Raw genomic sequence first — 14,310 nt, forward strand, 5'->3', positions numbered from 1 at the left:
ATCATTTTGAGGGCTTTTAGCAAAATATTTAGAGAAAGCAGCCAAAGGATTTATACACTTCTCTAACAACAACAACAAAAAAATGTCACTTTTAGGTTTTATTTTATTTTGTAAAAGAAAAGACTACCCCCAAATTTTTCTTGAATATGTTTTCCTTAAAAATGTTTTTGGGAATAGAACAATATCCATATCTGCTGCATTTTCTTTTAAAAGGGAATAGCACCCAACAAGTATTTAAAAGAGGAATTGCTTTTTTTCCCAGATACTCCCTTATTTTGTTAACCCATAGTTTTGATATGGAATATGGCAATGATAACAGTTATTATTTCAAATATTCTTTCCCATTGTCATTATAAAATGCATTCAGCTTTCCAAAAAATAGAACCTGATGTATATCAGAATATGTGTATATACATTATAAATTATTTATAAGCTGCACTTTAAATTATTCAAACGCATTTTGAAATTTTATAGATACAGTTGTTTTATTTAGTAAACTAAAAATCATCTGAAATATGTTTTAATTTGTAAACTATTCATATCACTAGATATCAGCATTTGCCACATCATATTTTCTCTTACATTTTTAATGCATACCAATGAATTCGACACACCTCTTCCCACTTACTTTAAAATAACCGTGCAATCTAAAATTTTCTTTGTAAAGTTCTGTGCATTGCAAGTTGCCTGTATTTAACATTTTATACCAAACCCTTCGTAGATTAACATTTCCTTGTTTATAGTGTTTATTTGTCTCTAAACATGCATATATAATTTCAGCTCATTAATTTAGTATTGCAAGTTCATAAGATTATTTAGTGGTATCTTCTGGAATAAGAACATTTACATTTAAAGCTTACACTCAGTACAAACGATAAGAGTTGAAAACCGAAGCCCTCTGGGATGGTACCTTGAAGTTCACTAATCATCATGTACATATATTTAACGGAACTAAAACAGATCTGATGAACTAAAATGTAAACATCATACAGTGCAGTGAAAAAAAAAAGCCTTGCAGATTATTTGTGTGCACTCGGCAGCCCTTCAGACAATGAACCCTTACGCTATTCCTCTTCTCAGGGGACAACATGACTGTTTTAAACACTGCAGACTGGTTACTGAGTTGCAACATCCCCTCTTCTGCAACAAGTATGAGAGCTGCTGGTACACTGCATGTGTTTGCGTGTGCAATTTGCCCTCTGGTTTGTTTTCTGTTGCTGTTCTATGTTTGCATCCTCCTTCGCTTGCTACTTATAGAGAAAAAAAAAAATAGACCGGAATATGCCTTCTAGTTATTTCTTGAAAATCATTAGTTATGTTTTTCTGAACAGTTGGCATTCTAATCTTGGATTCCTTATATCCATGGTATTATTTTCTTAGATTTTTCATTAATTGCATACACAAGGGAGCATCAATTGGTTTTCTAACTGCTTATCAGGTAATTAAGTGGTTAATTCAGCTAAACAGCAGTCATATCAATCAGAAAAGTTGAAGCAGGTCATGTAAACATATTAACTGAATCACCTTGATGGCCTATAGACATTTGCAATTTAACTTAAATTTTTCACATGGCAAAAAGATATTTGCTATGGTATGCTGACTTGAATAAATGTTCCAATTAAAGTATTTAAAGTAGCATTAACATTCAAAACTTCATTCATTTTAAAAGTTTCAGTTATGAAAAAGTCATACATTTGAATTACAAATTAACATGAAATCTCTCTTAACGTGTTTTGAACTATAGATATTAGCTACGTCTTGTTTTTAAAAATTTTCTCCTAAATCAAACATTTGTTATGCTGTCTAAAATAAAAACGAAGTCATAACCCCACTATGGAAATGCCCATTTTTTAAGATTAAAAAGATTTGCTCACTACCCATTGGAAGTGTGCGTTGCAGGCAAGCAGTCAGAACAGGTAATTTGGCTGAACGTTTGTGCATCTCACATGAAGTGACAAAAATGGCCAGTTGAACAGAGAACACTCCATGTGCCCAAGTTTACATTTTTATTGTTTTATTTTCAATTTCATGCTTAAAATATACCTTCCATACATAAAAATATGTTGTCCTCATTCAACATTTAAGTTCCTCTTCATTCTAAAGCAGGAGCTTTTTCTGTAATGATCCAGAGAGTAAATATTTCAGGCTTGGCAGGCCATACCATTTCTGTCTCAACTACTCAGCTCTACTATTGAAGCCCCCAAACAGCCATAGATAATTTGTAAATGAATGAGCATGACTGTGTGTTCCAATAAAACTTTGTTTTGGGCCCCTGAAATTAAAATTCCATATAGGTTTCACATGTCACAAAATAGGCTAACTTTGGTATTTATTTCAAACATTCAGGATACAAAAAGCATTTTAGCTCACTGGTTTATGTTTGTTCCATGTTCTAATGTAGTGTTAAGGTAACACAAACACCTTGACAACAGTGAAAAGATAATGGAGGATATTTCATAATTTACTTCATTTTCCTAACTGTTAGGAGTCACGTTTTCCTGTTTCTTAGTGGTAATGCTAAGTAAGACTTGAGGGTTCACATGGGATGAATGAAGACTTGTGCATCAGGGGACCAGGGATGTGAAGCTTATTTAGCTCTACATTTAACAGCTGTGTTACCTTGTACAAGTTTCTTCACCTCTCTGAGCTTTGATTCCTTTCTACAAAAGGAGGATAATAATGATAGTTAAATGAGATAGATGAATAATTAAATGAGATAATGCATGTAAATTTCCTGATAATAAATATTGGCATATTTATCTTCCTTTGATTAACAATAAATAGTAGTCAGGCAACATTTTTTAAAAAAATAGAAATGGAAACATGCATTGTTTTAAAAAAGATCCTCCAAAGTATGGTCCAATACCAAACTCTTTACCTTTAGAAATGTGTAAACTGACCAAAGAATGCAAATATTTTAGCAGCAAAATGTTAGGAATACTTTGATTATTAATGGTAGAATCCTACTGGGAAAATTATATGACATTTTAGTCAATTTTGGTGACTTTTTATGTCAGGTTCTTATAATATAAACTAACATTTGGCACATATCTCTCCCATTTAGAATAAACTATTTTATTTTATAATGCTGGAATGTTTTTCCTGGAATTATATCTCTGTAAAATTATTAAAATAAAGACTTTTGGCAAAAGCTGAGATCCATTTCAATGACATTTCAAGATCATTCCATTAACTATAAGTTATTAAAAAAAGGAAATGTTAATGATATAGTGTGTATTAATATGGTATAAATCATGAATAAGTTGATAGCATTATCATAAGATACTACCATACTGGCTTGTGCATTATTCCTCAAAGTAATTTAAAATGTTTCATTGCCTTAATCCTAATTATGTAATTACATCTTCAGATTTGTGTTGGAACCTGAATTTTTTTCTAACTTGTAAAATTGTTAGAGGGTAGAACTATTGATCAAAATAGAAGAATGCAGCCTTTATACAAAGGGCCCAATAGTAGATGGTTTAGGCTTTGCAGACCCTGTAGCCTCTGTTGTAATAATTTAGCTCTGCTCTGATAGCACGAAAGCAGCCTTAGGCAGTATCTAAATAAATGACCGTGACTGTATTCAAGCAAAACTTCATTTATGAGTACTGAAATTTGAATTTCATGTATATTCATGTGTCAGAAATATACTTCTTTTGCTATGTTTCAACAGTTTAAAAAGGTGAAAGCAATTCTTAGCTTGCAGACTATACAAAAACAGACTATGAACCCGATTTTGCCTGCTGGGTATGGTTTGTCAACCCTGATCTGTGATATGTATGTATCGTGTTGTAGGTTATGCACATATAACAGCGCATGTTAGTCATAGGGAAGTTACTTCCATATAGAGGGGTGATTCTGATTTGCTTAATGGTACCAGGATTCATGGTTAACTATAACTTCTATACAAAAAAACATACTTTGGGAGTGCTTAGGAAAAGGTCTAAAAGAGTAAATTTTTCACTTACTTAACAAAAATGCATCACATGCCCATTATATGCCAAGCTCTGTGCTGGGAAGTGTTAACCCAAAATGCCTTAGAGCACAATACTGACCATCCAGAGATAAAAAGTCTAGCAGAGGGAAACAGACATGAAAATACTGGGTGCCATATTGTGTTCAAGGTGGGTACAAAGGCCATGGAGAGACTGATTCTCATGGAGATCAAAACCAGACCTCAAAAAAAAAGGTTCGGGAGACTCAAAATAAGAAATTCTGGTCAGGTTTATAATGTTTTCTCTATTTTAAATCCATACGCCATCAAAAAGAGTTTTCTAAAATTGTTAATATATAGATGACTGATATACACTCAATAAATTTGTTTCTAAACATTTTGTATTGGCAGTGAAGCGACCCACTAACATATAACAGTACTTCTAACATTTTTATTTTTAAATTTTCCTTTTAAAATGAAAGTCATAAAAATTACTTCATAAAATTATTTTACAAAATTAAATACTTTAAAAATTTTCAGGAATGAAAGACACTTTGTGTCCCAAAATTTTTGAGTGAATATATTGATTTGGGAAAATACAAAAAGCATAGGCTTTAGTGTTAAGCTACAAATTCTAACTCTCCTGATCTAATTCTGCTTGAAATTATTTGTAGAATCTAAACTGTCAGAATTGCCATGTGTGGTCTTGTGGTTCGGAATTGGAATTGCATATAAAAATCTCTAAAGTGAACACCAATTTAAATGCAAATTTCTGAAGATAAAAATATAAAATGTCAGGTACTCAAGTCTCCTTCTTTTTGAAGGATTAAACCTGATATGGCATCAAATGAACGGGAACTTTGAGTTAAGATAATAGAACTGGCTTTCCCCAAGAAAAATTAAAACATTGACATTGTACTTAAGTTCTGAAGATAATTTAAGGAGACAATATATGGCTAGATGATAAGGTTAAATTTGCTTTGACAATACAGCTATGAAGTGGGGATGAAAGTTAGGTTGTAAAGAGAAGAAATCAGTTCCTTCACAACACTAAACCATGGGTTCTAGGTGCCCCCACCACACCAAACCATGGGTTCTAGGTGCCCCCACCAACACTGAACCATGGATTCTAGGTGCCCCCACCAACACCAAACCGTGGGTTCTAGGTGCCCCCACCAACACCAAACCATAAGTTCTAGGTGCCTCCACCAATACTGAATCATAACCACCTACAACCTTGACCCAGCCCAAAGATTTCAATTATTTTTAAAGCTATGAAATGGAAATTCCAGTTATTTCCATATATTTCAGTTACTTTGAACAGTTTTCTTTTTACTATTTGGCAGTTTGAAAAGCATCCAAATTTCTAATAGATTACTAGTGGGGAGGGGCCATAGCAGTTCAAGTATTTCTTGAAGTTATGGACCTGGCAAAGTCCTGTATATTGTTGTTTTATCCCACTTTTAGGGGAATAAACTTTGAATCACTTATTTTGGGCATAACAGTAGAAGAGTAAAACCACGAAACTTTTCTACCTAGGACATTAAATTAGGGTTGTTACTTATGAAGTCAAAACATTTGATTTGTAAGTTTGAATAGAGTTGAAAATTGTGATATTTTCCTCCTATAGAATTGTTTCCATTTTATAGCAAATAATGATTTTCGACACTGTTCTGAAAGTAAACTAAAAACCTGTTTTAACCTCCAGCTAAGTTTAAGAAAAACAAGATGTAGTAGAAAGAAATATGACTGAATATCACAATAAATATACAATGATAATCATATGGAATGAGGATTTTTGCAAGTTTTAGAAAACAGTAAAAAGGATAAGACTAGATTTGTTTTATTGATGAGCATCTTAATATTTAATACACATATTTAATGAAAGAAAATTGTTTTCTACCACTAGAAAAGTAATATATATAATTTAAAGTGCAGAAGTAAAAGCAAGACAGAAAATGGAATACATTTCCAATGTATTTGGAGCTTTAGGAAAAATAGCTTCCATTTCTCAAACTTTATCATTATTATATAACATTTACTTTATCCTAACTACTTGCTGTATAAATATTAAACTAGCACTCTTTGTTTTCTTACATCCTTTTATCAAATCAACTAATTATAAAAGGGCCATCCATTTCCCTTCTCTTTTTAAGTTTTCTGTCCCTAAAAATCAGTTATTTATTATTATCTTTCTTTAAAAAATTTCAAGCCAAATGAACCCTTACATGTTTCCTGGACACAAGAGACATTTGTTGATGCACAACTAGTGTGAAAGCCATCCATTTTCTGTATTAGCATAATTGAGTTCTTCCCCTTTTTCCTTTTTCTCCTACTCTTACCTGCTTGTGAGAAATAAATTTGCCTTAATATGCACAACTTTCTCCCAAATGCTAGCATTCATTTTGTTGAATTATTGCTTTAAAATCAATGCATTTTAGTACACTGAACACATCTTGCCATCTATACCTGTCATCGTTGACCTCCTGGGGATGCTTTTCCTCATTAAAATGACCCTTCCTTTTCTTTGGCTAAGCATCGTCCTTTAAAATTTTAATGCGGGCCACTTTCAGTGTAGTGAATGAGACCAAAATGGATATCTCTCCCTCTTTTTCCTTCTCCTTTTAAACATGTGAACATTTCAAATTGAGAAAATTATCATCAAAACCAACACTTAGTTTATTGAAATAAATTTTCAGAGTTGGATTCCGGAGTGATAAAGCTGATCATGTCTGGCTTCTAGACCAGTTTTTTCATGATAGCTACAGCTCACGTAATGCATCTCCTCTACTGCCCCCCTCCAATATACCCAACTCACAGATGAAGTATATATTACCATTAGTATTAATGGGTCTATTTTATAAGCATTGTTTATACATCTGGACATGTTTATAAAAGAACTTAGCTACAGTTAGAATTTGAAAGGTCTGAGAAACTGTCTCTAATGTCAGTTTTGCTGAAACTTTGGACTGCATATTTCTGTCAAAAATGGCAGAAGCCAAATGTGGACATTGCAGGGCAAGGAATAGGTTTTACCTGCATCTAGAGCGTGCCCTGGACTATCCTTACACAGATGAAAGGGGCTCTTGTTTCGTTGGTGCTGCCTGAAAGGAAGTATCGTTAAGAGCTTGGGTTTGGAAGCCAAGTGGGCTCACATTTCAGCTCTCACTAAGTATATGTAGCCATAGGCAAGTTACTAAGCCTCTTTGTACCTCAGTTTCCTCCCTGAAGATTGAAGATGTTGGTAGATCTACCTCAGATGGTTTCTGTGAAGAGCAAATTTGTTCATACCTATAAAAGCACATGGAACAGTGCCTAGCACACATTAAGCTCCTTTTAAGCATCTGCTGTTATTACTATCTACTTACAAATTTGCTGCTTTGTGTAGCCTTTTAAATTATATGTATCATGAAGAAGAGATGGAAAACCTACTCTAATAGCCCATTCTAGTATTTTACAGTTTTCATTTGTACTAAAGTGTTCCTAATTACTCTTTCTGGAAGATAGCCCCATTTGTATGACTCTCTGAGCCTTTTGGAAGAGAGTCACTGGCATGTCCATAAGCCATGTTCTCACCTGGAGGCAGCCCATGGAAGGATCAAGGTGGTTAGAACCAAAGACCTGAGTTCAGATCCCGCTCAAAACCATCTTCTGCCAAGGACTTAAAACCCAAACTTCAGTTGCTCATGTGTTAAATGGGTGTGGTGATGTGTGGATCCAGGGTTGTTTTAAGGATTAAATTCACATAGTTTAGCACATTAAATAATCTTAAAGTAGTAAATAACTTTGTACTAATGCATTATTGATCAGGTATAATCCTAATATAGATGGCTATACAAATTACTACTGAAAAGTAGCAGCCTTTATTTCAGTATTTATTATTGCACAAATATACACTGTTCCTCAGAGTATCGTTGCTGTTGAAAATTAGGTCAAACTTAACTCTCTAAGTTACTTTACTTCTTCTTTTCAACCTTCTCAGTTCCTCTCTGAGTCTTTCAGCAAATCTTGTCATTATTAAATTATGGACACTAAATTTACCCACAGCGCACTGAACCTGTGGTCAATTCTGCCTGCATGGAAAGAAAGCATAATCATTGCGGCATGTTTCTCTATTTAGTTAGTTGCGTTTCTAACTGGGTGACATTGCTTATTTGTTTGGTTGGTGAGTACGCTATGGCCACACTCGTCTTTTTGTCTTTATGTCCATAGCTGGCTGGCGTTTCAGAAGCTTCATGGTTTTCTGCTTACTTTTAAGTGATTTAACCATATCATTCCACTGACAACCAGGAAACTCAAGAGGTGTTACGTAGTGAATAATTTAGTCTGTTACCTTCCTGCTGTGATGTACATAGCAGTGCATTGCTCAGAAAGGGAAGATATGGTGTGACAAAGCGGGTAGGCAAAGTGGGGCATCAGTATTGCCTCTACCTCGTCTCATCTAATAATGGGCACACAATTACATATGTCCAATGACATCACTGCCAAATGGGGATTTGTCAAAAAAAAAAAAAAAAACTTAAAATAGAAATAACATATTAAGAGTTTTTAGAAGATTTACTTCTGTAGGACATCTGTTGTTCTATGCTTAACTTTTTATTGCATCAAAACTTGTAGCATAAAAATAAAAAGCTCAGTACCTATGGCTCTTTAGTCTCTTTGAAAGCAGAGAATTTATTGAGTGCTTCATTTTCACCCATTGTATGAATAGGGTCATGAATTCTGTACTTGTATATGCCTCCACTATCTTCTCATGCCATCATTTTTAAAACTGTCTTCCTGGGGAGAATAAATTATAAGCCAGTAAATCTGTTTGGTATGATTTAGATAAAATATGATGAAGACTGTCTGGTGATTGCTTTTTTTCCATCTTTGACTATAATATCAGAGTGTGCTTAGGTGAGTTAAAAATGCAAATATGTGTCCTGCTGTTTCATTTTTTAAAGCTGACTGCCTTTAAAAAAAAACTATATTCTAGAGAACTAGTCTAGCCAGAGGATTTTAGATTCAACCTTCTATACGTGCATGTCCTTTTAGAAGCTAAATTAACGAAACTCTCCTCATCGACTTCTCAGGTTGTCTCTTGCATGCCCACAGTAGCTAGAAAAAAATATCTAGTACAAGAGTCAGGGTCTTTGAAATAATTTCAGAAGTCAAACTCACATGTACTTATTCTTCTACATAGTGTCTCTTCTTGCAGTCAAAACAGAGCCTTTGAACAGCAGTGAAACCACAACCACGACTGGAGATGGAACGCTTGACACTTTTACTGGGTCAGGTAAAGCCTTAAGTTCGTGTGCTGTCACCTAGACATTGGGTACTTGTTGTCTTCCCTGGGAATGCGCAGCGTGAGCACCAAAGCTGTTACAACTTTGATTTTTTACGGATTTAGCCATAAAGTTATATTTTTGAAAACAGAGAGACATAAAACAAGGTATTTTTAGAAGCTATCTTTGGCATCACTTGGCTGGATGGTCAACTGACGGCAAAACAATCCCCTGACTTTCTTATCAGAAATAAGCAGAGCTGGCTTTCTTTGCAATCATTTTATACAGTGTTAATTAATCTAATAATTCGGTTGTAATAGTTGACTTTGTTCCTTCAACTTGTCCATTTAAATTATGTAAGAACTGCCTTCCGTCCACCATTTGAGATGTAAGACTATCCATTTGAGTCCTTCTAAATAACCTTGTTTCCTCTCTGGGTTTAAAAACCCTGCCTGTGCAAGCAGTTGAGTGACAAGTATTAAAGGTTAATGAACTGCAGGAGGGCACATGCTGCTTGCATTAGAACACAGCCTGGAGAGCACAACTTTCACTCACAATGCTTCAAAGAGAACAATAACGTGTCTAAACATCAATCCTTTTTAAATATAAATACCTGATAACTCCCAGCTGGGCACAAAGTGCATGAATTAAGTTGACTTAGCTCAAGATTTTTTTTGTTACATTAATACTTCATTTAGTTTATCATCTGGTGAAAGAATTTTCTTAACCTAAGGAGAAATTTGTATATTGGAAAGATGAACATCAAACCCAGGCAAGGATTTATGGTAATTAAATCTTGATTCTACTTTAATGTATGTTACATGTATCCATGTTCACATGTACAGGGTTTTGATGTGGGCATGTTTTAAGTAAAAAGAATTGAGGTATATCTTTTAACATAATGTCATTGTAGCATACATTTGATATTTATAGATAGAGATGATCCGATTTTATTAATCCACACTGATTGGAAGCAATGCCATTGTGCTCACTTAAATGTAGTACTCCAAACAGAAAGAAATAATAAAACATGAACTTTGCATGGAAACTCATATGTACTAATCCATATCCTTTTAGCATCCACTTATCTCTGAGGAGTAGATAAGAAAGTACTGATTTGCTCTAGCATTCTTTGTTGTCCACTTACCATAACTCTTATAAACCTGCTAGGCAAATAAAAATGAAGACATTTTAAGGGAAACAGAATTGTTATGGAATATTAACTAGTATTCCACAATTAATTGAAAGCTGGATCATTGAATGTTACTTCCAGAAATGATTTTAGAGATCTCCTGCTCCATTTTATAAGCACTAATATTGAGACGCAGAGAAGTTGAAGACGGTCAAGGCCACAGAACTGGTCAGTGGTCTGGGTCTAGTGACCTGTTGACCAGTCCTGGGTCCTTTCTGTAATTACCCATTGAACAATAGAAAGAGGGAAAAAAAAGTAAGCAAGATGGTCATGCTGTCAAGGATTCACTCATATTACCTTTCCCAATAGTTTCCCAGTTTTCTTTTAAGAGCCATCTAAGACTGTGCTGTCCAGTTAAGTAACGACTAGCCATATGTATCTATTTAACTATCAATTTATTAAAATGTGATAAAATTAAAAAATGTAGTTTCCGGTCACACAAGCTACATTTCAAGTGGTTGATGACTACGTGTGGTTGGTGGCTACCATCCTGGACATTTTGGTTATAAAACATTTCCAACACCATAGAAAATTCTGTCAAACAGCAGGGATTCTTAATAGTAGCACTGTTAAAAGTTCAAGCTAATTCTTTGTTTTGGGGGGCTGTTCTCTGCATTGTAGGATGTTTAACAGCATCCCTGATATCTAATTCAAGATATCTGTAGCAGTCCCCAGTTGTCACAACCAAAAGTGTCGACAAGCATTGTGAAACATCCTGTGATGGGCAAAATCCATCCCCCACACCCCAAAAGAGTCACTGATTTAGGTGGTCATGATAATGATAAAAGTGAAACCTTAAAATTGCTTTACACACCATCCTAGAGAAACTGGTAATGCACATGTAAAAAGTCTTGTTATAATTAATTTTCAGAATATTTTGAAGCAGCAGTTGTGCTGATTTTTTTATATGTAGAAATATTGAAGTATAATGAGTTGAGTGCTTTGGATAACATCTTTGATTAATGAAATGACATTGGGGAATAAGGGGCAGGTCCCCAAATGTGCACATGGTATTCCGGAAATCATTCCTGAGTGGAGGCTTCCCTGCCTGCGAATAGTTTTAAATTTGAACAGTTAGTTAAAACTCATTTTAATTCAATTTTGTTTCTAGTAATCTGCAGATTTATACAAGTTATAATGAGGTAGTAAAAAAACATTCTTATTGAGTTGATTGGAAAACTTTCAATATTAAGTTTTTAATAAATAAATAAAATATTAACAGTTTAATGATCAGTTTACTTTCAATGATAAAACCCAAGCTCACTTAAAGCTTGGTTCCTGAAGATGTTTGGAACATGACACCTGTAAGTCAAATCTGATGATTTTCTAAATTGTTTCATGATATCCTTGAAAAGATACTTTTCTGCACTATTACAATGAAAACTAAAATATACTTTCCATACCCAGGGTTTATAGGCAGAATAGCATTTAAAACTCATTAAATTCTGCATGTTTATGAAGCAGTAGATCACAAGAGTACTTAATAGCATTTGGATACAGAAATATATCATGTTTCATAAAATAGTTAGCAACCTAAACCTATTTGTCACTTTTACAATTCTAAAAGTTTAGCTCCAGAATTATTATGAACAACTTAGAAAGGACATAGTACTTTGAAGTATAACTATGATTGATTAGACTAAACCAATTCCAGCACTGCCTTGTGTACTACTTTAATCTTTTTGAAAAGGGAATGAACAGCAGATGGCCTCATAAAGGCACCCCATGTGCCTGCCCAGTATGGATTGCCTCTGAAGGGACTGCCTCAACATTTTGGAGTCCATATATCTGCAATGCATCTGTCTTAGTCAAGGCAGATGGTTCTAGGAAAGAGAAACTTCCAAACTTTTGGATCCATTCCAATTCGGGGCTACAAGTTTGGATGAATTGTTAATGGAACCTGACTTTCACCTTTAAGTTCTTCTCAGAAAAGTACTATCTCTGGAAGTTTAAAATATATTCGTAAACATAATGGCTACTGGATTTGGGTAATTTTGTGATTAAACTTAGGAAAGCAAGTGTTGCTGCTATCACCCGAGCTTTCACCGTGTATTTCAATTATGACTGTAGGATCTTGGATTCTGCATTATTAAAATACTCATCTGATTATTATTGAAGTGAAAGGATTTAGAAAGCAATAGCATTTTATAGTTTGGAAAGGAAGGTTGGAACTTCCTTGATTTTTATTGTATTTAGATTAGAATACATGTGGAGGCAAAGTATCAGATACACTTCCATTGTATTTGGACTCTAAAACTTCATTTGCAATATTAAAAAAAATGTACTTCTCTATCATAAAAGCTTCATTACCTTCTCGTCAAGGATATTAATTCCTATCATGTTAAAACTTAAGAGCATGCTACTGATTTGAGAAGACAGAGCACAGCAGAGGGGAATGATGTATCAGAGAAACACTGCTCCTTTCATGCTCTCAGTACAAAACTCAAAGAGGTTTAATTCGGGAGGAAGCGTTTCGTTAGCCGTCACTTTTTAGAAAATGCATTTTAGTGTCCGAATTAATTTTCTTTTTCGAAAATGAATGAGTTTTTAGAAATGTAAATGTAACATGGTACTTTCTTCCCATTGGTTTTTGTATACTCTGGTGAGATGTACTGAAGAAGCCACGTTTTGTGCACTGGCTTTTGTGTGTTACAGTCATAACAAGCAGCGGCTACAGCCCCCGGTCAGCACACCAGTTCTCCCCGCAGCTGTATCCTTCCAAGTAAGTGGTCAGTGGATTCTTCTTGATTTTTAGAACGCTTTTCCAGGACTATCTTTATTAAATCTGTATTCATACAGAATAACACCTTTGAATGGGCACACATTTAGGTATATAAATGGATTATAAATAAGTAACTGGCTGGGTAGAGGCTTGGGGAGATGAGACATATGAATAGATATGTGGAAATCTAGAAAGGGACGGACCCACTTTTGTCTGGACAGTGATACGCCTTGAGGAAAGCATTGAGCCCATACCAGAATAAAACTGATTTTTGAACACAAATTCAAAAAGTGCCAGCAGGTATTAGAAAAATCTAAAGGCTAAATTTTATCCAAACATCAACCCTTCATAATTTAATTTGTTCCATCACGGAATTTTTTTTATTGGGTTTTAAGTTCTAATAAACGTATCTGTGGAGAATATGCTCTGTTTTCATAATTAATGTAATCAACTTATTGAGGACAGTAGGTGTTTCAAGTTCAACTCTATCAGATGCATATCTGAATTTGTTTGAGATTTTATATTCAGAATACATACACATCTACACGTAATCTCTTATTTTCTATGGCAGCTGGAGTGTCTGTCCTTAAGCATAGGTGGGAATTGGATCTTCAAAGCAGACATTGTGTGAAATGGGGCATGATGTAGGGAATGGCATTCCATTTCTTTTCAGGAAGCCTCCTATTCCTGTTATTTTTTATGATTTCCAATTCTTGGTGTAGACCGTTCGCCTAAGAAATAGAAAAGTTAGGAGCAGTGCAGACTTGCAGCTGATAAGGAGCTAAACAAATAGAAATAGATTATTCACCACACGCTCAGGATTCCTTCCTCTAGTAGTTGGACCAGTCCTTAAGTGTAATAATCTCTAGTCATTCAAAATTACTTACTTGTAAAATGTAACTTTTGATAAGCCTCCATATTTTCATATGCTCACTGTGTACCTCCTAAAATGGTTGTAGTCCGGTACTTCTCCTGATTTTAAATTAGGGTGTGAAATTAGGATGCTCTGAAAAGGTAATTATCATGATTTAAATGACCTACTATAAGAATTTGAAGCATATTTCTTTTATCAAACACCAGAATGTATATAGTTTTTGTTTATTCTATTAGTTTTGTGCAAATAATGGTAAAGCGACTGCTAATTTTCTCCCCAAGTTTTAGAATAGTTAACAATAATCTAAGGTTCTTAGCA

General features: G+C 34.3%; 1 protein-coding gene across 9 annotated transcripts in view; it reads left to right on the forward strand.

Moving 5' to 3' along the window:
• Nucleotides 1-14,310, forward strand: part of EYA4 (EYA transcriptional coactivator and phosphatase 4) — a 293,063-nt gene that overhangs the window by 228,941 nt on the left and 49,812 nt on the right. For 7 of the 9 annotated variants that reach the window (XM_077144037.1, XM_077144033.1, XM_077144039.1 and 4 more), the window contains 2 exons: nucleotides 9,123-9,215; nucleotides 13,052-13,118. In XM_077144037.1, coding sequence (XP_077000152.1) covers nucleotides 9,123-9,215; nucleotides 13,052-13,118 — 160 coding nt within the window. Of the gene's footprint in view, nucleotides 1-9,122; nucleotides 9,216-9,259; nucleotides 13,119-14,310 lie in introns of those variants that run through there. The other 2 variants (XM_077144038.1, XM_077144042.1) reach the window with 2 other exon arrangements.

Source organism: Tamandua tetradactyla, chromosome 25 (assembly GCF_023851605.1).
Source record: "Tamandua tetradactyla isolate mTamTet1 chromosome 25, mTamTet1.pri, whole genome shotgun sequence".
In the NCBI taxonomy this organism is placed as follows: Eukaryota; Metazoa; Chordata; class Mammalia; order Pilosa; family Myrmecophagidae; genus Tamandua; species Tamandua tetradactyla.